General features: G+C 48.3%; 1 protein-coding gene across 2 annotated transcripts in view; it reads right to left on the reverse strand.

Annotated features, from left to right (window-relative positions):
- Window positions 1-1,254: 1,254 nt before the first annotated feature.
- The window catches only part of LOC144720229 (LIM domain only protein 3), a 38,048-nt gene continuing 14,417 nt past the window's right edge, over window positions 1,255-24,885 (reverse strand). For both annotated transcript variants that reach the window (XM_078596771.1, XM_078596772.1), the window contains exons 2-4: window positions 24,564-24,777; window positions 7,520-7,645; window positions 1,255-5,013 (exon numbers count right to left, since the gene is read on the reverse strand). In XM_078596771.1, the coding sequence (XP_078452897.1) occupies window positions 4,908-5,013; window positions 7,520-7,645; window positions 24,564-24,777 (446 nt within the window). In that variant the 3' untranslated portion in view covers window positions 1,255-4,907. The remainder of the gene's footprint in view (window positions 5,014-7,519; window positions 7,646-24,563; window positions 24,778-24,885) is intronic.

A 24,885-nucleotide genomic window follows, 5' to 3' on the forward strand; every position in this document is an offset into this window, starting at 1 on the left:
TATATCTGAACCGGTCAATGGCCTCCCATAGGTCTACTCGGGAGGAGGGGGGGGGGGTGGTCTTTGTACTGCATTGTATTATCCAATGACGAGCACATCTCATACTCAACCGATGTTTAGTGCACGAGAAAGTAATCGCAATATTATAATCGCAAGTACGGCACTCTGTAATCAGTTACAGGTTGCACGTGGAGTCGTTGTGATGAGTCACACTTAACGAGCTGCAATAATGGGACTGCAGCGGCGTCGTTGCAGCTGCGTCGCGCCAGGTCCCATCGATCGCTTGCGCGAACGGGAACCTCAGGGCGCGAAGAGCCACAGCAAAGGGTGCTCGGAGCGTCGGTCTTGTGGAACTTGACATTAGGGGAGCTCTTTTACAGCGAAGTTTTTAACACAAACTCCCCTGCGCCCGAGTGTCATCAACACCTGTAACGGCAGTGAAGCAAATTGCCCCCCCCCCCCCCCCGATTCATTACAAATAATCGGGGCTTAATTTCCCATGGAATATTTTCCAGGGCATCCCCCCCCCCCACAACTCTACCCTGACAGCCAATAAGGGGGCCTTGGTCAGATATTTTCTGGAGCTCAAGCCCACACAGCTCCGACTTGCAATGAAGCCCTGCCAATGGGGTTTCACAAGAATCTACTGGTTGAGGAAGCAAAATGGGTAAGTTTTTTTTCACACGCAAAGAAAAATTAGAAAATAAACGTGCCCATCTTTAAATATTACCGCAATAAATTGATCAGTTGTTGGCTTTAACCGTCATGTATTTTGTTTTATTGTACCGTTGATAGCGACTGGGGAAACACACTTTTTTTTAAAGGAAACGAAAGCCAAAGTGATAAAAACCGTAAGAGAGAGTCCAACAAACACATGGCCCAGTCATGAGAGCACCACGTGTTCTTTTTTAAATTTCACATTTAAAGCTGAAATACTTCCACGTGATAAATAAAATATTGCACTGCGAAAATAAAACGTCACGTTTCAAGTGTTCAACGTACCAGGGAGAGACACCTGCTTGCGTTCAACCACCGAATGCCCAACCTCTCCCATCGTTGGACAAGGATTCAGAGCGAGCCCCTCAATTAGGAAATAAACAGGAATATGATGGCAAAAACATCCTACCACGGCATTCTAAACGATCGGTCTGCGGCCACAATATCAAATCGCGATAACGAGCCTCCAATCAACTCCGTGTCGTGTCAGATGCCCTCCGATATCATGACACTCAAAGAGAGAACACGACGACAAACTAATCTTGGTACTCGTACAGATATCGAGGGGTGCGCGCTTTTTATTCCCCAATCGGTTGTCTGCATGTTTTACAACACGACGAGACCGACGAAACATTGGAGAGATAACGCGTGTGTGCGAAAACAAAATTAATGAACACACAGACGACGTGTGTTGTGCATGAGCGTTCACCTTGGTATGTTTGTTTTTTAAAATATAAACCAACCTCCAACCACTATCCTGATGGTTTATTATTAATTAAAGGAGGGGAAATTAACAACCAGCATGAGGTGATATTGATACATTGAACTGGACATGAAGAAATAATTTTCGTCATCGCCGTCATTATTAGGAGAAACCATGAGACTGGGTAGGGTAGGGTAGGCCTCAGGTCGGTGTGCGGCATTGGGTAACAAGGAGAAAACGCGTGCAGCACACCCACGCACAGGAGATGGATTCGTGAAAAACTGGGACAAATTGAGATCAGAGTTTGATTGTGACTTGTGGAGGTTTCTATCCAGCAGTGGACCGAGCATGGGTAATGAAACGTGGAGTAAGTCTGTCACTTGAGCCACTGCCGCTTTTCACATTTTTCCACGACGTAGAATTGTCCTCACGTGGCTCATACTCCAAGTGGCTTTTAATTTTTATTATTATTAAATAACTTAAGACAACACGAACCGTGAATCCCTGCATTGTAATACTGAAGAGCCTCGGCCCGCATCTCTTATCTGGACAAAATCGTTCGCTAAGCAAATGCAATTTTAAAGTCTCAAGTGCAAATATGAAATGTATCGGTCGTTTTTCTTGTTTTTTTTTGTATTCGTTTTTTTTATCAAATGTTTTTCCTTTTTTTAATCCACCGGACGGTAGTTTTATCAGATCTGTTCCTCAAAACAAATTCACTGCAAACAAAAAAAAGAAGTCCTGATGTGGCACAACGCAAATTACGGCCAAAACGTTCATTGGGCAATGCAATCGTCCTCGCTGTCACGGCGCGTGTGTTTTGATGGGCTCCGTTAGAAATCGGGGATTGAGAATCAGCCGCACGGAAAAACAGGTTGACTTTTCAATCAACCTATTTAAAAAATTAAATGTGAAAATAAATAGCGCCATGCTCTTTTGCAGGCAGTACAGGTTAGTGCGCAAGATTGTTTCTCAGGAATGTTCCGATTTGTGATTTAATACCAAAAACAACCAACAAAATATTCAGAAGCTGCTAAAATGCTAACAGAACAATTACGACCCATTCACGAAAGTGCTCAAAAACAATGAGGCTCGCTTCATAATTTGGCATTAAGATATCAGAACCTACTGCGCATTAATTGCACAATGTGCATTATTATAATGGCTTGGCAGTTTAAAGACTTTTTTTTTTACTTGTCTTGTTCAGAAAACTCATTATGTAACAATAATCCAAAGTCTCTTTAAGATATTGATTCAAACTCTTTGCACGCAACAGTAGCACAAGGTAGACACTTTTACTGGACTGCAGTACGTTATCATGAATGTAATTAGTTCAATTTCAAAGAAAAAAATATTTACAAAAAATTGTCTTTTTAAAATAAAAGTACGCAGCCGTGCACACACACACACACAAACCCACCCACAGACAAAAACAAGCCGACAGGGCTGGTCCAGTGCCACTCGTAACAAGTGAGAATTACCCTCCCCGTGTGAGCAGCTTCAAATTTGTGAAAACAAACATCGAAATAGGAATCTTACAAACCGAATGTTCTGCCACACTTCGATGCCCAACTTTGTGGAGGACACGTGTGGTGGGACCTTGCTCTGGTGCCGCAAGCATGGGGGCAACGTTCCTTCACGGGGCCCGATGTTTGTGGAGAAGCAGCGGTGGCGGTGAATTCGGTTCCTGTCGATGGAGCTTTGTGGATTTATCACGCCGCAGGATCATGAAAGATGACGGCCGCTGGAGAGGGGCCTTCATCCAGCAGTGGATAAGACAAGACCAACGATGACGATGATGATGAATTAGTCGTACCTGGCTCGGGAGGGGAGTGTTGTGATTGGAACCATTGGCTCGCTGTTGGAAATTTGCGAGTTCCATCGCCGCCCCCCCCCCCCCAGCATCCATAACACGAGGACCACTCTCTGTAGGAAGTCCACAGTGGCCGTACTATGGATAGACTGGACCTTGGCATGGAAATGTGGAATGTCGTCATGATGACGGGTAAAGTGAGCGCCACTGGGCGAGGCTGCAACACCCGGTGGGAAGTTGTTCGTGCTAGCTTTGTGGATTTGCCAAAGTTGTCATAGGAATGTGGAATTACCACAGGATTAACAAACGGGACTTGGGTATGGACAAATTGCTCGGTAATGCACGGGAAAGAGCGACTTCGTATTCCTGACCAATTTAGTGTGGGTAAAACCCCTCTGCACAGACACACGTGACCAAGCAGTAACAACGTATGAAGATATATATACCACCAGCAGCTATTAACACTATTTTAGAATGCTCGTATTTAACAATAATCTGGTTATATTACATCTACAGCAGGTATTAAAATGTAAATCACAGCACAGTATTAATTAAGCAGTGCATCGAACAAAAGATACCCAGCCCTGCGAAATACAAACTTTACACATTTTTTCCTCCCCCCCCCCCCCCGTCGTTTTATTTTCATTTCCAGTGTTGTTTTGAGAACGTGGTGAACGCTCGAAAAAAATGTGCAGGATAAAAATGCAGTGGGCGCACAGGCGATTGCTTTTGCACAAACGTCGTCCCCTAAAGGGAAAACAGACACGTTCCTACGACTGTTTAGTTTTACTCCTTAAAAGGGGGGGAGGGTAAAAGGTTTGTGGGTTTTGGGTGCACTGCAAATACAAACGTTTTCAACAGTTCCCATGTGCCGTCTTTTTGTAACAAATCCCCAGTAAATTACAAAGCCCCCAACCTCTCCACCGACTCTTGTCCTCCACCATGTTGCCGAGCTCAACGTGAAGTTGCTTAAAATAACAAATTTGGTCGTTTCTGAAATTTCCTCCCCTTTGCGAATCACAAAGCGCGCAAAAAGCCATTTTCGTTTATTGTTTATGCAGCAGTAGCTTAGTGGTCACTGTACGTTTTTGATCGCGAAAAAAAAATTCTGCGAAGCTTTTGAAAACGTGGAAACATTTCATCGTTATCATCACCGTCGTGGTCCCCGTAAATTTTTATTTTTGCTTAACAGTGTTTTTTTTGTTTGATTTACACCTCTTCGAAAACGTCGTAGTTGGCGCCTTACGATTCCGTAACGCGCGTCGCATCGGAACTCCAGAGTTCGTTCAATCCCTCGTTCATTCTCCACTCGCATCCCAACCTCGCCTGCTGCCCTCCATGACACACAACAGTGTCAATTGTCCTTTTCACCACCACCACGACCACGACCATCACCTCCTCCTCCCTCGCCAACCACCCTTCCCCTTAACTGCCACTCACACCACCTGCCTTTCGCCAATCATCTCCCCCCACAACTCTTTGCATCCCCGCCCCCCATTGTCCAGCCGCCATGCAGGCCATTGTCGTCCCCACAACGTCCACAGCCTTCTGCTGGTCGCTGCCACCACCACCATCGCTGCCACCACCACCACCACCGTCGTCGCCGCCCGGTGCCTGGGGCAGCGAGGGGCAGCGAGGGGCAGCGCCTCGCAGGGCAGGGCCCGTCCGCGGGCCCTAGCGAACCTGGGATTGGTAGTTCTCCTTCATGGCCCCTTCCTCATAGTCCATCTGGCACAGGATCATGTTGTTCTTCAGGAAGAACTTGTCTCCCACGCAGAACCTGCACATAGTCCACACACGACACGACGGGGTTAGTGCCTTGGTTGGTGCGATTTTTATTAAGTCTCTCCCGGGGGGGGGGCACAAAGCACTGTTGGTGAACGCCTGGTAATGATGGCATGGCAAGAGAATGCTGTTTGTTCCTCAGGTGTGTGTGTGTGTGGTATTGCGCCGAGTCAACGTAGAGGAGGGCACACCCGTCAGGTCTCGTGGTAAGTTCACCCCGATGTGCATGACTTGGGATCGAACTTGGGTTGTCGTCGTCGTCGTCATGGTCGCTGTTGTTATAAATGTAGCACAACAGACTGCTGCTCAGTTGCGTGGTAAATATGGGCACTTTGCCAATAAAAAAATGAAGTCGATCTAAAGCGAACGATGGCATTCATTTGTATCCCTTCCATGGAGGATTGAATACAGTGCAATCTCAATGAGCAGAGCGATAGAACATGCAGCCAGTTCTCGCAATTAATAGGTCGCCTTTTGTGGGAAATGTATAAACTTGGATTGGATGATATCAGCTGCATGTTCTGCTGCCATGTGTAATTGTCCCTTAAAAAAAAGGCGCACACTTTAGACTGCGGGCTTTATCGCAGACGCATCGCCAATTTGACATTTTCTTTGCGCCGAATGCGGCGTAATATTGCAGATAAAATAAATATAAAAAAGGGCACTTGGAAACTAAAACAGATCAGAGAAATGTGTCTTGGTGGCAGAAAAAGCAAAGCCTCATTGTTCACTGAAAATTGCTGAATATTTTATGGAGTAATAAATGTTATTTAGGAAATCTGACAGAGCCGTGGTTTTATTATTTTTTTTTTCCCCCCTTCGCGAATTCGCACCGCAGCTCGCGGCCGCGAGCGGGGCACTCGACGCGACGTTGCACTCCCCCCCCCTCCCCCCCCCCCCCCCCCCACAAAAATACAAAAGATGAACAATCATGTTTTTGTTCGGCTACAACAAAATTCCCGCATGTTGCATTGTAATGTATCATATATATGTGAAGCAACAGTTGCAAATGAAAATACATGTTTATGTAAAAAAAAACACTGTTTAAACCTCTTGATACGTGTCATTTGTCTCGCTTTGTGAGGTTAAGGCAAGGTAATGATGCAGCGTTATATAATTGCTTCCTTATACCGCTGTAGGCAGAAACACCTCCACCAGAGGGCGCTCTAGAGAGCCCCGTCTGAGGCTTTTTTGGCCTACTCTTCCACACCAGACCATTATTCGAGGTTATGGTACGATGGTTCTACGGGTAAAAACTGACCCTTGTTATAGGAACGTGAAATTTACGAAACTGGACCAGTTCAGCTGCGAATGCAGACGAGCAGCACTGCCACGTGCCTCTGTAGGCAGGGAGACACTTCGACTTCTAAAAGGGAATTATATTGCGTTCGCTGCACACGTTGGTATTACATTTCGCGACACGTCTCCGATGTCTGCGCTACTCAACTTACCCAGGCATGGTAGTTTGTGGCCGAATGAGTAGGGGAGTAACTCGACTATCCTGTTGTGTTCAAGGGGTGGGTTTTTTCTCCATCAATTCAATACAAAATCGGTTCTATCCGAGACAATGTCACGATGACCACATCTCTTTGGCTAAGGCACAGGGATTCATCACAAAAGGAATGGAAGGCAAACCTCGCCGTCTAAAGTGTACGCTGCACCAAGCCTCTCCACCCGGTTGAATTTCAAATTCAGAACGCCAGCAAGTATTGAAGCCCACAGCGGTAATCAAAATACATTTTCTGCCAGTATCGACGTCGATACCGCTCGAATAAAAACTGGGGCGAAAAATGTAGTCGCATGAACATCATTTTTCCAAGTCGAAACACGTCCCCTTTCCAAAATGAAAGTATTTACAAAATTTTGTTTCAAAAAAAAAAAGGTGCATTAAATGCTTCATGGAAACCTGAACGTCATTAATCTCCATTAAACCCCGACGCGTCATTCGCGGAGCCAGGCAAAATCTCGTGGCGACGTTGCCAGGAGTGGCCACCAAAGCGCTCTCTCTCTCTGCCTAGTTGGGCGCGTTAAGTGTCCTTGGCAAACGGTCTACTGGAGCCCAGCTCTGTGCCGCAGGGTCTCGAGGAGGCTGTGACCTCAACAAACTCAGAGCTCTCAAGCCGTTGCCACTGGGGTTGCCACCTGCTCTGGTTTTCTCCCATGATTGGTCACTTCGAGGTAGTCCATCCTCGGAATTCTCGAGTCTTCCCAGGACCTTAAAGTCCCAGTTATTGTCAGGTTGTACGATAATGCATCGTCCAGATTTGTAAGACACACCCTCAAAAAATAAAGTTACACAATCTCATCACACATACACACCTACCAGATAATAATACACAGCACTCAAAAACTATTGCTTTAAGATGCACGAGAAACATCTGCACCTTATAAACAACACAGAGAATGCCGCGATGCGCCACCGAAGAAAAAGCAATCATACACGTGCAGTTCCTCTCCCCCTCCTGCCGTGTTGCCCGGGTCGTGCCATGCGTAGCACCGACCTGTGGTTGCAGAGCTGGCAGGCGAAGCAGTCGAGGTGGTAGACGTTGTCCCGGGCCCTCATCACCATCTCGAAGGCCGGGATGAGCTTGCTGCAGGCGGCGCAGTTTCCCGTCACGCCGAACAGCCTGGGGGTTGCAGGCCACAACAGTTCAGGGTGAGAAGCGGGCGACGTTGGTGGCAAATGCGTCGAGAGAGTAAATCAGTCTTCTTGGTTCTTTCGGTAAAGTCACGTAGAAGGGAAATAATAAAATAATAAAAATACTACATAATAGATTAATTCTCACGACGTTTTGGCCACAACGCAAGCAGCAGTCCTCAGGTGAAGAACAGGTCTGTCGGAAAGCAGCGTTTACCGAAAGATCCAAGAAGATGAATCCCTGCAGTCATGAAAGCTTTAAATCGAAATTTAGAGTAAATCAGATCGCAAATGAGTCTGCGACCCAATTGACGGGGCTTGACGCAAAGCGGTCCATCCGGCTCCGTGGTGTTTGTTGGGAGAGAACCAAGATCTCTTAAGCTGAAAAGTCAATCCGACATTTTTTCTATGAATATACAGCATCTAGAAAATCAAACGGCACTTCATTCAGGAAGGTCCTATTTGGAAGTATTGGCTAATTGTTATTTTTAAAGCAGTAGAGGAGGAAAATGGGGGAAACCCATGCTTCGAAAGGTTTAACAAAAAGGTCCGTACAGATGGGTTTATGGACCAATTTTATATCTGCAATTTCCTGGCCAGCTCATCTCCATGGGTTTGAGAGTTTCTCAAAATCTGCACGATCCACCCACATTTGCCCCCAAATTGATGGATTAGAAGACATGCATCTCGACGCATTCATCCCTCTAGGGCTGATAGAATATCACTGACAAAAGCAACCAAAGTGGATAGACACTGACCCCCACCATAATAATGTCGAATTTCCATCACTGGCTCAGGATGGTCACGGGAGATGAGCACTGCCCCATTTGCTTGTTTGGGCCAAGTCACGCACCAGCTTATTACTTTTCGAGATTCATTTAAAATATATATTAATAAATCACCAACAATATGAAAAGCGAGGCAATGATTGGGTCAATGCAAGGTCAGTTCTAACCAAACCATTCAGATTCCTCTACAGAGCCTCCCAGGCATGGCACAGTGGCGTGTTTATCGCCGTTAAAATTCGAAGTAAATCAAGTGTCCCACAGATGTGTTGATGGCTGCAGACCAGGGGAGGCAAGCATGCGCCAGGAGCCCTTCACTCGGCCTAGCGATGAAGCTAGAGGTGGCGCTGTTCAACTGCTCTTCTTAAGGACGCCTCAAGGAAGCCGACTGAAGCGAACCCAAGGCTCTAATAACTTTGTCATCATTGCAGTCGACAAGAGCCTCAGCTTGTCGCTTTACACCAGTCCCCCACCCTGCCCCCACCGGCCACTAGCCTCGTGTTGTGATGGTTCTTGACCTGTGTCGTAATGAGGCTAAAGTTATGCATCACTTGCGGGAGCCGAGCGCTCATGAACGACTGGGTGTTGCGGCGCGTGTGGCGCTGCAGGGCATCGACGGAGCTGCTGGGGATGAGAATTCTTGACCCATTATTAGGAATGTTGCGAGTTCAAATCCATGTCAGGGGCTGACTGGGCTCACTATCCCTCTGGAGCCGATACAATGTACCATCTTGTGGTAAGAGGAAAATAAATAAATCCTCGTTGCATCGCACAACCATGAGAGGGGAAGCGATGACTTAGGCTTTTGTCCAGCAGTAGATTGATCATGTCCGATAAAAAAATATTTTTTAAATTGTCCTATATATAATCTGGCTATGCCCTACGAATGTGGAAATGTCACTGCTGGTTCAGAGTTACAAAAAGAGAAAAAAACAATGCCCCATGATTTGACTTGGCCGGTGTGGTGGTCATAATGCACTCATGTCATCTAGTGGCAAATGTGAGGCTTGTGGGCGATGCAATGATGGAGCTACAATGTGCACAAGATATCCACATGTAGTAAAGCAGCACAGCAAGTAGGTTAACAGGGTATATGCACGATGAGTTTGCACGTTAATCTCCTCCACGAGCAGTTTTTCTCCAGGTACTTGCATTCCTTCTACTTCCAGCAGTTCCACAAACAGAACTGGCCAAACATCCCAAAGGCAGGACTCTCCTAGAAAATCCACCTGCAGTCTCAGCGAGGCTCCAAGAAGTTAAACAGAGAAAATCACATCTTGTGTAGCTCCGTGCTTTGCAGTCACGTGGGAGGGTCAGTTGCAACAGCACGCGGTGTTACCACCGGAACGGCAAAAGTATAATTGACAATGAGCTACATTTGAATAAATACAAAAAAAATTTGCTGCCAGCTGTCAATAACAATTAAGGAGACAGAGAAAGCGCTTCGCGGGGTGCAACGCGAAAATTAGCCAATTGCGATGCGTCGCAAAACGCGCGTCTCCAGAGAGCGGCGGAGTGCACATCCTTGCATTGAAATGATTTCTTGAAGTCGGCGTGACCTCTGACCCGAGCGATGCAGTGCAGATGAGCACCTCCTGTTGGGGGGGATCACAAAGGCGGCGCGGATTGCCTCTCTGTTAAAGGTCGCAGAGTTCAATCACCAGCCATGGATGCGGCTTAGCGTGCAGAGATGCAGAGCTCCCACGATCAGGAGCACGAGTTCAAATCCAGGCCAGGCATGGCCTCGGCTGTACGAATCGTTATCGTAGGTGCTCAGGTTGTGCTGCGTGGCTCTCCAATGTGCATTTGGCTTGTGCCGCTGGCGTGTTGTTCGGTATGGTGTGCAACGTTTCCGTCCATGTTCTGGGAACTTCTTCAGGAAATTATTTCAGTTCTCAGTACGTGGCTAGGAAATGTCGGGCATCCGACCTAACAGTACGCGGTACAACGACGAGAAAACACATCAGGGAGCCATTCGCCATCATCTCTAGCATCACCAGGGTCACACCGAGCACCACCCCATTAGACTGCACTACTTGGTAGGAAGTCCACAGTGAGTATCGCATGAAGAGACTGGTCCCCGGCATCGCATTGTGGAATGTCTAACGCTTGCTAATGAGTGATAATAAAACGGGACCCAATGCTTTCTTCAGAATGGGGTTGATTTTTTAAGTTCAAGCACCAACGATGTTTTAAAGTTCGGGGTGTTGGTAAAACGAATGGGGTACCACTTGCCGTTCCATCAGCCTGGACGCGTCGGGATATTGACACCGCACCCACTCGCATCCAAACGGCGTTATTAAAAAAAGGCACCAGGCGGGGAAAAAAGTCCTTGTGAAAGTCCCGAGAGACATGAGAACTATGCCACGCTGAGAGGTACACAGGCCGGTTACAGAAAATAACATTTCAAAACCATTTTTTTTTTTAAAACAAAGTTCGTGTTCAGGTCAGAGTTACAATGAAGTACATAGGGTTGTTGGGGGGGGCGGCATTCTTAAGAGTACAACAGAATGTTAAATGTTAAAGTGCAGCACTAGCTGGAGTGTTGGTGCCGTTTAAAAAAAGGCGCGAGCGTGCATCTCCTCGCTCATACGAAGCAGCAGGCAATGTTCATCGCCGCCTCACGAAATATTTTCAAGGTGCCCAGCGGCGGCGAGCTGGGCAAAGGTTCAGTGCCCCAAGCAGCTAAAAAAAGGGGGCCATGGATTCATCCCAAGTACAAAAAATATATATGTGAAACATCAGCAGAAATTCAAAACCTAAGTCACATACTAAGCAAATTCACGTTCAGAAGGACAATAAATCTCTCTCCCTCATCTATCCCGTCTGCATCTCTCGTCGCACAACGCCGCGGCATGTACATTTCCCTGATCTCACGACGCCGCGAGCTCATCTTCATTCCCTTTTGTCATCTCACCTCGGATTTAAATGCAAAAAATGTTTTTGTTTAGGACGCCCAATGGGCCAGCCCCAGCAACTGACCGCACCTCGGCGGATATTCAGAGTGCCTGAGCAGAAAGTAACCGTCTACTGCGAGCCGGAGAATTTTTTAATATTTTTTATAAATCGAGCTGCACTGTTGCATCATTAGCGATTAGGGTGGGTGTTGCGAATGAACACTGCAACCCAAAAAAAAAAGGTTCAAGGTTTGTTTTTTCCTTTGCCAACACCATGGGACGATCCTACTGCCGCAGGTCTGAACAACACCGCCTCTGATTATGCTTAACCCGACAAGACACGCCGGTACGCGAGACACGCGCGCGCCCCCGAAGCTCGCTTGTTGTTTTCGGTGCCGGCGTCGGTTTGACGAGCGCGCGATGCGGTGAAAACGAGGCGCACAGCGCGGGGCTGCTAAAGAGCGCATGGCATCGTTCAACGAAAACGAAAATATGAATGGGTGGATGTTACGGTGGCATCTTAGTCTGCAGACACCACCCACAGTACGTCCACAAGCATGCACACAGCAGCAGCGCCTTTCTCTGGATTCATCGAATAGTGGGCAGCATAAAAACCTACTGCACATGATTATTAATTATAGATTATAGCCCCGTCAATCCACTGCTGGATGAAGGCATTGATTGCACACAAAGCACATGACTCGTCGAAACATTGAGACACATATGCGCGTATAATTGCGCGCGCACACAACGTTCACATAATAATTGCTTAAATTTCGATTTAAAGCTTTCGTGACTGCAGGGATTCATCTTCTTGGTTCTTTCGGTAAAGTCACGTAGAAGGGAAATAATAAAATAATAAAAATAAAACATAATAAAATAAAATTCTCACGACGTTTCGGCCACAACGCAAGCAGCCGTCCTCAGGTGAAGAACATGAAGATCATTCAGACGCTGTCTTTCCGACAGACCTGTTCTTCACCTGAGGACGGCTGCTTGCGTTGTGGCCTAAACGTCGTGAGAATTGTATTTTATTATGTTTTATTTTTATATTTTTATTATTTCCCTTCTACGTGACTTTACGGAAAGAACCAAGAAGAATAATTTCTTAATCGGGTGTTGCAGGCAGTACAGCAAGCAGATTGGGGACAGGCTGCACATATGTGTCATTCAGTCACCCTAGTATGCATATGCGCCGTGCAGCGTAAATAACACGCGATGCATCACAGACGCATTGTATCTGTCGTTATACATCACAGGCACTGTATTGAAGCTCCACGTTTATGTGCTCCCATGTGCAATATTAAACGATAATATGAAAGGGGGGAGGGGGTGGGGGTGACCGTACGGAAAATGAAAGTTGGGAAGTAAGTTATGGGCGCACAGACGGAGGCTTTCAACGTGCAAATGTCCGCGCATCCTTCTTACAACTTGTTCATATCGCGTACACGAAGCTTCACGTCCACGCAGAGACAGTAGACTTATCCACGCACGGCTTAGCAAAAGTGCATTCACATCTACAGGACCTTTTTTTGTTGCCGGTATTAAAAAGGTCCCGTAGATATAACCGCTCAACCTAAGCTACGAATGCTTATTCTCTTTTCATCACTGCATTCAGGTGAAATGAAATAAACGAATTGCAACAAGCCATTTTTTATGAAAGTGTCATTTATTTAGTGATACCAATCATTCACCCAGGAAAGGAATCAGGGTCTTGAGATTATTTTTCAAAAAGAGGTCCGCACTGGAATACTTGTTCAACGACCTACTTTCTGTGCTGCTTAAATCATCGACGTCTTTGGTTTTGTACCAGCGGAAACTGGCGAACACCCACCAGGTATACACTGAGGAGGGGGTGACGCTCAGCACTGCCATCTCCTGGCAACGCTTCCAAGCCCCACGCTTCCTACAGCACCTGGCAAGCCCTGGTGACCACTCGTCCAGGAGCTACTAACCATGTTCACCCCCCCCCCCCTTAGCGTCTGAGATGGGATGAGATGTGGTGTATTCACGGCGATTTGGTTGCAGGATCGAGGGTTCTGCCCGTGTAGGTTGGCGGAGGCTTAGTACAACGGCTTGCGTGTTGTGGTAATTTGCCAGGACAAAAAACCATAACCTCGGGGAATCGTGTCAATGTGAAAAATAAAGAGAGGCACCAAAAATTCATGGGGTTTTAGCCAGACCCGCCGTTCATTGATAAACAAACAGTATCTCTTTACTAGCTCATGCTTAAACAGTGGACATTTAATCACAAAAGCACGTTGGAAAACATTTTATTGCGCGCGGAAGATGTTTATTCTCCCCCCCCACCATCAAAATGTTTACATTTAAGCAGTTTTTTTTTTTAAACCCCGCACACACCGGGGGGGAAAGCCGCCACAAACATTTTCAATTCACAGTCCGCGTTATTTCGCTTTCCCCTCCTCGAAAGTGGTTATATCAATTTATAACAAATTCTCCAACACCGGCGGCGCAAAAAAATAAATAAATGTTTTATCGCGAGAAATTGCGTCGGGAATTTTTGTTGTTGTTGTTTTCGAGCATGTCCCTTTACAAATAAATGCAATTTTAAACGCCGGCTACCTTGCTATGGGGCGACGCATTACTCTTGTAGATGTTCCGCGCGCATTGAGGCCCTGCGTCTTATGTCACATGTTGATTTGTGGCTCCGTTGGGCGAGACCGTGGCTTGAGCAATGCTGCCTAAATTACTCTGCGGACGGGGAAAAACCTCCCGACAGCCGTGTGACATTTTGCAATTCCCCCCCGCCCCGCCCCGCGCGCAGAAAGGCCAATACAGCGGCTCAGAATTAATAGCCATTAAAAAAGAACCAATTTCACATCGGAATATCAAGAATAGATAGAAGGCAATAAGGTAAAAGGTTTCCATTATCTCGGGCCCGGAATCTATTGGTGCGCAGGCGAGGTCCTCTCTCACGGTCGGTGTGTCCGTGCTGCGGCAGGCCATTAATCATCCGACCATTACCAAGCAAATGACACTTAATTAAACACTACATTAACCCCAGTAATGGGGGGACAAGGGTGCTCGCCATCAATCAACGTGACGGAACGCGCGGCGGACAGTGCACAACCCAGCGAGTGCTTTCTGTTTGTCTGCGGGTCCCTGGGGTGTCCCAGGTGCAAGCATGGAGGCCAAGCACACGCCCGAGGAAAGAGGAGAGAGAGAGAGGGAGAGAGGAAGAGGAGGAGGGGGTTGGAGCGACCGAGAAGGGGTGTGCGCAGTGATGGCCGAGGGAGAAGGGAGCCCATTGTGTTCGCCGCAAATTACCAGGGGCCAAATAACAGCAACGCGGCGAGCCTGCTGTGCGAATTAAACGAGGCCCGGCAATTAAAAGCGGCGCATTAATTGCTGCTGTGGTTTCACCTGGGCTCCTGTCCGACTTAAAATTATCTTTTATTCCCCCTCTCCCCCCCCGCGTCCTGCTCCTCCTCCTCCTCCTCTATGCGTGTCGTCCAGCACGCACACGCTCGCTGCGCTCTCCCTCCTCACGCAAGCGAGCCTCCCTCCCCACCCGACTCTTCGCCGCACGAAACCTCCTCTCCCACTGCCGCTCCCCTTCCAGAACACCGCCACCACCATTTCTTCGAGAAAAAAAAGCCACCGCCGTGGGTTTTTTTCCCCTCTCCGTCTCTCCCAAAAGCTCCCTTCCGCTCTCTCCCTCTCGAGTGGCACGCGCGGTCCCAAGCTCCGCGGCTTGTTACGGAGGAGAAGGGCTGGCGGAAAAAACAAGCCCCCGCATCGATCCAATTTCGTCCGGGTGGCAGGAGCGCGTCTCTCCCCGGCTGCTTACGGGCGGCGCCGAGCGGAGCGAGCGTGAGAGAGGCCCGCCGCGAGTACGTGCCTTCCCCCCGCAGCGAACTCATCAGAGCAATTATGTCCCGCTGACATCCTGGCAGTGATTTATGGCTGGTTTCACTGGAGGCCTCAGACTTAACAAGGTGACATTTTCGCCAATCAGAAGTTTTCTCGGCGCACAAAGCACGAGTGTTTGTGAAGTTCAGGACAAGGACCCAATTATCCCTGAGTGACAGTGCGAGTGTGTAGGGCCATTAAAAAAGGGAAACGGGGCAGCGTGCGCATCTCGCCACAGTCGCGACGCTGCTCGCGCCGGACTCCTCATTAGGAGAGCGCTCCGGTAACGAACTACCGCGTCGCAAATTGAACGGCGGCACGCGTTTCAAAGCGCAGCGAGTTCAAGAGCGCATTACGAGGCATGACACACCTTAAAACATTTTCGACGAATATGGAAAGCACGCGGTAATGGGCACGCTGGGCCCTTCAACTTCACAACGCTCCATTATAAAGCGCTCACAGCTTCGATTCGCACAATCCCTTTCCGTGTATTCAACTTTTATTCGGAAGAAAATGAGCAATTTGAAATGTCCACTTAAAATGTTCTCCGTTTGATAATTTCATGTTCCGTTGTGTCGTGAAAATGTATTTGCTTTTTTTTTTACTTTCATGCTTCCCGTTGAAAACCAGATTTGGAGTTTTACTTAAGGTTAGTTATGAACGAGTTTGGTTTCCATCCGTTTCATTTCCCACTCCCCAAAAAAATAAACCAACAACCCTCACACGTCCAATTAAATAAAGCAATGTTCTCATTGCGGCTGCCATATTTCAACTTTAATGAACATAATTTAAACCAGGACGTTCATGGATTGGATACCGCCGGTGAAGGCTTTGGAAAAGTCAGAAAAAAGCCAGGAGGCACAATTCGTTCATTTCCCGCCCCCTTCCCTCTTGTTCCCAGCAACCATTTAATTAGCATGTGGACCAGACCGCAAGTAAAAAGCTAGGGAAATGTTTTGGCAAAACCAATCAGGCTGCCGATGGACTTCATCACCACAAACCAACTTCGCGCAGTGGACGGGCAACTTCAAGCACACACGAAAAAATATAGAGAGGCTGTACAAAAAAACCCGTTCCTTTCTCATGGGACACACATACAGGGGTCCGTCCAAATTAAATTCCACTATGGGATTATTTGCCGTGCGCAGCGTCGAAAGAGAAATTAGAAGGGGAAGAAAAAAAACACAGGCGCGGTGCCTTTTGTGCGGCTTTCGGGTGTCCAAATAGGGTGACCTTCAGAGAGAGAGAGGGAAGGTACGCCGTACAAACACGGCAAGTCAAACAAGCCCCCGCGCTAATTGAGGAACCAGCAAATTCTGGGCGCAATCAATTACTCTGGGGCTTGGCGTCGCTCGCGGACCAGACTTTATTTCCCAAGTCGGCCAGGGCAGTTTTCCACGAGCGCAAAACAGAGAGGCTCCCTCCAACCTTCCGAGGCCCCCATTCGTTTCTTTCGACAGGTCTGAACCTATTAAGAAAATGCATTTTGGTGGGTGATGCCTAGCCGCTATTGATCAACCGCCCGTGTCGAGCTCCTGACAGCTTTCGGCCATATCTGGTGCGCGAGGCTGCAGTGCGGTCGCGTTTCTCCCCGTGCCCCACACTGGCGCTCAGAGCCGAGAAGTGGTGCGAGATTTTTTTTTTTTTGGGAGGGGGGGGAGGAAGGGGTTTCTTTCGCTCCCTCCTCTCCCTCCGCGCGTAGCAACGGTGCATAAGAAGGCAGAACTGGCCACACGCGCGCGCACACCACCACCACCACACCACACAAATGATCCCCCCCCCCCCAGCCGCCATAGAGTACACGCTTAATTGGACCGTTGGGGCGAGTGCTGTTAGGGAGCGCCTATTAAAGCCTGCGTGGTGGTGCGCAAAGCAGTGGTGAGGCCAGCACCACACCCAGCTGCCTCGGTCTGTTCCCCCAGTGCTGATGTTTATATGCTGCACCAGGTTACATATTTTAGGCCAAGTCGACCTAGGAGAAGCCCAGGACCAGGTTCGATATCACTTGTGCCTTTTGTAAGGCAAGGCCAAGAGTCGAACTAAGGTTCTGCCACATGTACAAAGACACACACACACACACACGTGTACAAAGACACACACACACACACGTGTACAAAGACACACACACACACACATGTACAAAGACACACACACGTGTACAAAGATAAAGATCCCTGATATAGCCTTTAACAGTGGGACAGGTGCTGTAAGCGAGCTCCTATGAAGACTGATGGCACGAGGCAGTGGGTGGCCAACACTATGCCCAGTCACCTTTGTCTCCCCAGTGCTGATGTTAACACCGCTCCAGGTATTCAACCTAGGCCAAGGATCCGGTTTAAACGTTGGGTGCCATTATTGGCTGCGAGCACGAATCTAACCCTCGGATCACCGGGTTCGTAGCGCAGTGCGCTAACCGTTGCACTCCCGCTCTACACTATACTGCACGCAGACACACACGTACACATACAAGCACACTCAACTCATGCTGCACATAAAAGGTTAATTGTTTTATTAAGCCAAGCACCATTACATTGTATTGCAACTAATCCTTTCCCGTTCCGATGACGTACGTGTACATCAAAACGAACACGGAAGAAAATATAAAATAACTGCATCGGTACCGTGGCTCCCATAAGGCCGTGCGGTAAGTAGGGTGTGCGACAGTTTGGCACCAGCTACCATCGAGTGCAGTCGTGTCGCCAGAGTTGTCTGCAGCGAGTACAACTCCTTTAAACATTCCTGTGGAGGGAGCTGGTAGGAACGTTGGGTTGCTCGGTCAATGGCCAGGGTCAACGGCGGCGTGGTGTATTCCGCAAATATGGCCGACTGTGACGGCGGGCACAAGCCGGCGTGAGTAGGTTAAACGTTGAGTTTTATAAGGGCACCAGGGGGTGACCAGCCCCTCCCCACCCAGCCCCACCCCTCCCACCCCCCACCCAGCCCCACCCTCCCCACCCAGCCCCTCCCCTCCCATTTTTGGATGCACGACGGACAGACAGAATAATCCCCTGTGGGCTGGTGTAGCCAGGAGGTTCCTACCAGTAAAACAACGGCACCAAGCCTCGCGACATAAAACGAATGCGGAGCCTTGCGCGTTCCAAGATTCAGAGGTGGTGAACGGGACCCACACTGCAACTTGCAGACGTCTCGGAACGGGAAAGGGTTAATACAGCGACATTATTTTTCCAAATCAGTTTCACGTCGGTGATGTTTACAGGTACGATTACAAATTAAAAAAATCTAAACAAACTCACAACCGCAGCGCAGAAGCAGACACTGCAAGTGTTCACCTCTCCGCTGAACCAGGTATCGAGGCAGGTGCCGCAAAACGCTTTTTATTCCCTGCGCAAAGGTCTTAACCCGCGAGCGAAACGTGCGGTCAGGAGGGGGGGCGGGGGGGGGGGGGGGACCCCCACGCCTATCGAGGGCTCCCGAGCAATCCTCTGGGCCGAATTAGCGCCGTTCAAAACGTGGCCGCGAAGCCCTTGCCCCGTACACGCGCTCACCATGAAGCTCGCAAACCCCGAGAATGCCTTCACCACGACACGAGGACTCGTCCGACAATTCGAGTTTCTCGATGGATTCTTCACACAAGCCACAATGGAGGTTATATAATCACAGGAGGCAATGAAAATGGACGGAACAACGGCAACGTTGCATAAGCTGTAACAACGCAGAGCACTGCAATGGCGTTGAAAGATGTGGACTTTCATTTGCGTGCCAATTAAAAGACAGCATTATTAAGCAGTAATAACGTCCCCTTTATTAAATGCAGCCCGAGGCAAGGCTGGTTAGAAAAAGCAAGGCTCCAAATCAGAAGGCTGGGAGTAAAAAAATCTTGGTCTGGGGTCCACTCAACCCATTAACCCCCATGGGGTCAATAAAAACAAGTTCCGCTTGCGTGAGAAATCGACAGTGCTCGGGTCTAACGGACAGACTGGTGCTCAGCATAGCAATGTGGAATTTACCGCCACTGGTGCAGGTAACCACCACTCCTTGGTCATCTGCGGGTCACATTATCCAGGATGCAGATTAACTGCATTAACAGTGCTAAATCGCGCCTCTGATTAGCGCAGTTGGTCACGTTCAGTGCGAAAGAAGCTCAAAAACACATGGTCCCCTGCCAAACAACAAACGCGTAACGTTACACCGGTTTTCATTGCTATTGCTATCCGCTCCTCGCTCGTCGAGGGCCAGCGACTTTGGTGCCTGTGGACATTTGCTAAAGTCGGCAAGGAAAGCGATTGCTTGAAAAAGCTGGCGACACACCACGTCTCCACCCCCCATCCGAAAATCAGCGTTGAGCCTCACTGACGTGCGTTTTTTCACTACCTGTGGTGTTTTTTTTGTTTGTTTAATCGGCGCCTCGCCTTCCAATGCCCCATATAAGACAGACTTTATTATTTTAATCATGGGAAAACCTCACTGACTATTCCTCCTCTCCTCCTATAGTTGGGGGGGGGGGGGGGGGGTTCTGCATATGTCGGGTGTTTGCACGTTTACTTTAATTGCGAATTGCCTTGCATTGTGGGAGGAAGGAAAACCAAGTGGTCACGCAAGACATGCACGTTTAAAATACAATTTTTTATAAAAATGGCACGCTACCGTATTTAATTTGGTGTCAAGGATAACTTCCCTGTAAGAGAAATGAATGTTTTCTCACAATAATCCCCCTGCAATGGCCCCGACCAAAGCTGGTTAACAAGATGAATACAGAAATGTAATACGACCCTTCTTGGAAATCAAAGTTTGTTTAAATCACCTCTATTGCCCACAAGCCAAATCCCTCCCCGAAGATCAGCGCGTTCTCTCCTGCAGCGCGGAAGCGATGGAAAACGATTGCTCCAATTGCTGCGGCGCTGTAATCCTGCGGATCGGCGTTCAATTCCCAGTCCGCAAGTGCATTTTGAAAACAATATCAAATTGGCTTTCCCATACACCCAAGGAAGCCGCCCCCCGCCCCCCACTTACCTAGTCCACAACAAAGCCCGTGTTTAGTTCAAGTAGCAATATTTGTAATTTTGCCCCTAGGAGTAACCGATCACACACGAGCACACACACACACACACATCTCGGGTGTATGGGAGTCGCAGATCTTAACTGCCGCATTTTGGTCGCGTTCCTCATTCCTTGGATATCCAAATGACGGAATGCATCTGAGAGGACCACGACCGAGGAGATGGAGCGATGGAATCAGTTCATGTGCTGGTGGCCAGTGTATTACTGCACGGCAGGATCATGGGAAGTGGCGTCGACGGCTTGGGGAGGCCTTCATCCAGCAGTGGAATGACAACGATGGGCGGTGCAGCACCTCAAGCTCTTCAACCCACAAAAGCAGACATCAACGTAGCGTACAGATTCTGGTTCGAGGTGGTCAGCTCAAGCTCAGCATCCGTCTGTGACCGGTAAAATCAAGTAACCATTTATGGGAATTTCGATTTAAAGCTTTCGTGACTGCAGGGATTCATCTTCTTGGTTTTTTCGGTAAAGTCACGTAGAAGGGAAATAATAAAATAATAAAAATAATTCAAATAAAACATAATAAAATAATTCTCACGACGTTTCGGCCACAACGCAAGCACTGGTAATGTTAATCGGTATCATTCAGACGCTGTCTCCCCGACAGACCTGGTCTTCACCTGAGGACGGCTGCTTGCGTTGTGGCCGAAACGTCGTGAGAATTATTTTATTATTTTTATTTTTATTATTTTATTACTTCCCTTCTACGTGACTTTACCGAAAGAACCAAGAAGACATTTATGGGAAGTCAACCCCTGGTTGTTCCTTTTGTGATACCCCCCACCCCCGCCCCCACCATGGCAATGTGGAATTCTACCCGTTGATCTAGGGCCACCAATGGGAGGAGGAGGAGCGTTGCCCCATTATTCATTCGAGCAGGGAGACTCGGACTTAATCATGGGTTTAGTAAATGTGGAACACTTAAGAGAGTGTGTGGATTGCCCTTCGAGTCTCAACCAGGCCTTGCTGCCTTTAGTCTCCCTCCAAGTGCTGATGTTTACTTCGCTGTGCAAGCTGCTCGTGTTGTGGCCAATTTGTAAATAAGGAGAAGGTCCGTGGACAAATTTCAGGAGACCACTTGCCACCGACGTGCACACACACACAAAAATCTAAAACTGCCCGATAGAAATACATAGCAGGGCAAAGCGGCGTTGGAGCAAGCGCCGATTAAAGTCTGCGCAGCACGCGGCGCCGATTTAGCTAGCTCCAGTGGGCCGAAACTCTTCATTTGAGACGTGGTTGTGCTGGCGGTAGCCCAGACCAGTTCAGATACCGATTAACATTACCAGTACCACAACCGCGAAAACAAATCACAGGGGTAATACATCACCACCACGCACCAGTAAGATGAAAGGCCGTTACCACTTCGGATCATGTTTTGCATTAAACATCGGCGGTGGCGCTGGCTACCACTACGCGGTTATGTGCTGTGAGATTCCCTCAAATCGTTCACAGCTTGCGCACACACACACAAAAAAAACTCCGACTTAATTGAAATGCAGTGCGTTAAGGTCAGGCGCTCTGGGACATCTTGTTTGCAAAATGTGTGCCGCGTGAATGAAGATGACGATGGCATTGACATGTATTATGGCTGCGGCAAAGCAGAACAAGTGGTTGTCGTACTATTATTGTTCAAGTTAAAAACCGGGGCGCACCTATCCCTAACAACGCTTGTCACTTGTGCGCAGTCTTCCCGGTGGACCGACACAGGCAAATTCGCGATATGACGTTTAACCGCTTGCTTTAAAAAAAGTATTTGGCTTTGAAAAAATAAAAATCAGTGCCGAGAAACATTTACGCATTATATATAGAGAGAGAGAGAGAGAACGCTCAAACTCTACCCAGATAAGTCCGAAAGCTCTTTTGCTTTACTGCCTCTTACCACACACGCACAATTGCAGGAGAGTATCTTGCACATCTTTGGGATAGTTACGTGGGATAGAGACGTCGAAATGACGATCATCATCATGGCCACAGTGCTTCCTTTCCCACGTAAAAACACTTGTCTAAGAGGATTCCTAACTCCGCCTCAAAAATATATTCCTTATTTAAATATCATTTACTTTTAAAACCAGGTTGCCAAGCGCAAGCCCAACGGTCCAATAAGCCAAAGCGGCCACAGCAACAAAACGGTGCTACCGAAGGGGTAAATGGAAAATAATTGATACGTTGGAATGAGAGAAGCTAAAATACGAAATTTTATGAAAATAAAGTGACGATTGCTGGGAATTCCATCCAACGGGAATTCTAAACAAAGGGCAGAGCCTCACCCACCACACAGGCAATGGGGAGTGGATCAGCCCACTCCTAATCGGTTAGAGAATATAAAACACGGTGTGTATATTGTAAAGTTAAATTAACATTAATAACACTGTAGGGCACGAATGATTAAACGGTTTACGTAAAGATGTTAACATTTACATTGATACGTACCCATTTAAGTTAAGTATTTTATAAGTCTTTAGCCATCACCAATAGTTTAAAATGTCAAGTTGTAAATGTTAGCTATTCAAAGTGAATATTAGAAACGCATATTGCTGGAATTTGTACTATGTAATGCACTGCAGTCTTGTAGAGTGTACCGCGTGGGTGATATGTGAAACTTGCGAGGCAGATGTGGAGGTGTTTTTGCCGACGAGCGGTCAGGGTGGAGGGGGGGGACCGCTTGAAATATGGGTGCGATCTTTATTTCAAAGGCAAAAATTGACCTTTGCCGAGTAGAAATTTGTTCATGTCAAGACCCATATTAGGCTACAATTCTTGAATGTCAACCTTTCAAGGTTATGGGGCTTACAAGGTCGTCCAATCACAGAGAAATCACGGTTCAAAAATCAAAATTTACTCTTCTCCCCATGCAAAGTGCCGTTTTGAAACGGCGATGATAATTCCGTCATAATTTACAGTCCTTTGTTAAAGCGACTGCTGAACGAGCACCTCCACACCTCTGATGGATGTAGGCCTCGTGTCAGTTATATTTGACCATACTTCATCACGCTGGTCAGTGCTAGTTGACGGCGGAGGGAAATCCAAAACCGGCTCGGATATCACTCGACACTTGCTGATAAGCAATCGGTTGGGAATCAAACTCAGGTCGCTGGGTTCAGAGTCCAATGTGGTAACCATTATACTGACTGCTACACCCCACGTACAAGCATCGTGAATGGATTAGCAAGCCTCTTATCCCAGGGTAGGAAAAGTAAGGTACCATGGGGGTGCAGAGAAAAGTGAATAAAATAAACATGTTTGCAGATTGACATCAACGAGGTGCAAAAGGGCTTTGTCGTCATCCCCGAAGTTGGCCAACTTCATTCCTCATTTGCATTCCCGCAAGGTCCAAGTCCAACCAGCAAATACCAACGTCCTTTATAACCGCAGCGATGGTCAACCCGCTGCCTTCAACGAGACCACACCCCCGTCAATGATTGCGCCGATTCGGGCCACGAGGGGACAAGGTTTTTGTTTTTTTCCGCAGGGGCACGAATTCTCCACAAAATGTAAAAAAATGCGCAGCCCTGCAATTACTTGCTCACGCCACCCGCCAGCGGGAGGGGGTCTTTTCTCTCTCTACGTAGGCAGCTCCATTAGGAGGAGCCACTCAACCGAATGTTACAGCAGAATATATTTGGTCTTCTCTTCCACGCCGGCCAGACCCCTTCACATGGAGACGAGAGTACCCCATGCGCGCAACTTGTCCATCAACTACCTCTGGCGTGCCCCGGGTGGGGGTGGGGGGGGGGGCAAGAAACTTTCGCCGTCTCAACTGCGGTGGCCTGGAGACTGAACCGGCGACCTCCGGATTGAAGGTCCACAGCGCGTCAGCCACGACACCGCAGCAGTGTTAAAACACACACACACACCTGTAAACAAGTGGTCAAATGTCTCCCCTGGAGTGGTTACAAAGACAAAGGTCCCTCGTACAGCTTTAAGACTTGTCTGGGGAAAAGTTCTGTTAGAGAGCGCCTATGAAGTTCGGAAGGGCACACGAGGGGGTGGGTGGCCAAGCCTACCACGCCTCTGGGAGGTGGTACACTCATCCATCGACAGTTGTTTAAACGTCACATTCCCATGCCAAAAGACAGTCTCTCTCAATAGTTCGAGACGCTATTAAAAACTTCCCACAGAGAAGAGCGACGAACTTAAAATGCAAAAAAAATCCATCCCCCAGGAAGGGCCGGTGGGGCCAAATGAAATCCCTCGGGCTGGGTCATCGACGTGACCCTTGCAGGTTGGCACGTCCTGCGACAACACCATGGCAGTGCCGCCCCAGCGCTGGGATGCCAGTGCGCAGCCGACCGCTCGACCGCTCGACCGCTCGCGGACTAACACCCCTCACCTCAGGTAGTCCCTGCGGCACAGGATGAGGTTGGCGCGCGTGTAGAGGGTGGAGCCGACCTCGCCCAGCCGGCAGTCGCAGCAGGCGCACTTGAGGCAGTCTTCATGCCAGTACTTGTCCAGCGCCTTGAGCAGGTAGCGGTCCTTGATCTTGCGGTTGCACCCCGCGCAGCCCTTGGGCTTCCCGTCTGACTGCACCGACAGCATTTGGACGGCTGCGGATGCAAAAAAAAACCGGGGAAGAGAGTGGTCGGTAGGGGCGGAGGCGCGCGCACAGACGACACATGCACGCGGGCGTCCCGTTAGCAACGACATTGCCACGA

The sequence above is a fragment of the Lampetra planeri genome, chromosome 8, assembly GCF_965212315.1.
Source record: "Lampetra planeri chromosome 8, kcLamPlan1.2.h2, whole genome shotgun sequence".
NCBI classification, from domain to species: Eukaryota; Metazoa; Chordata; class Hyperoartia; order Petromyzontiformes; family Petromyzontidae; genus Lampetra; species Lampetra planeri.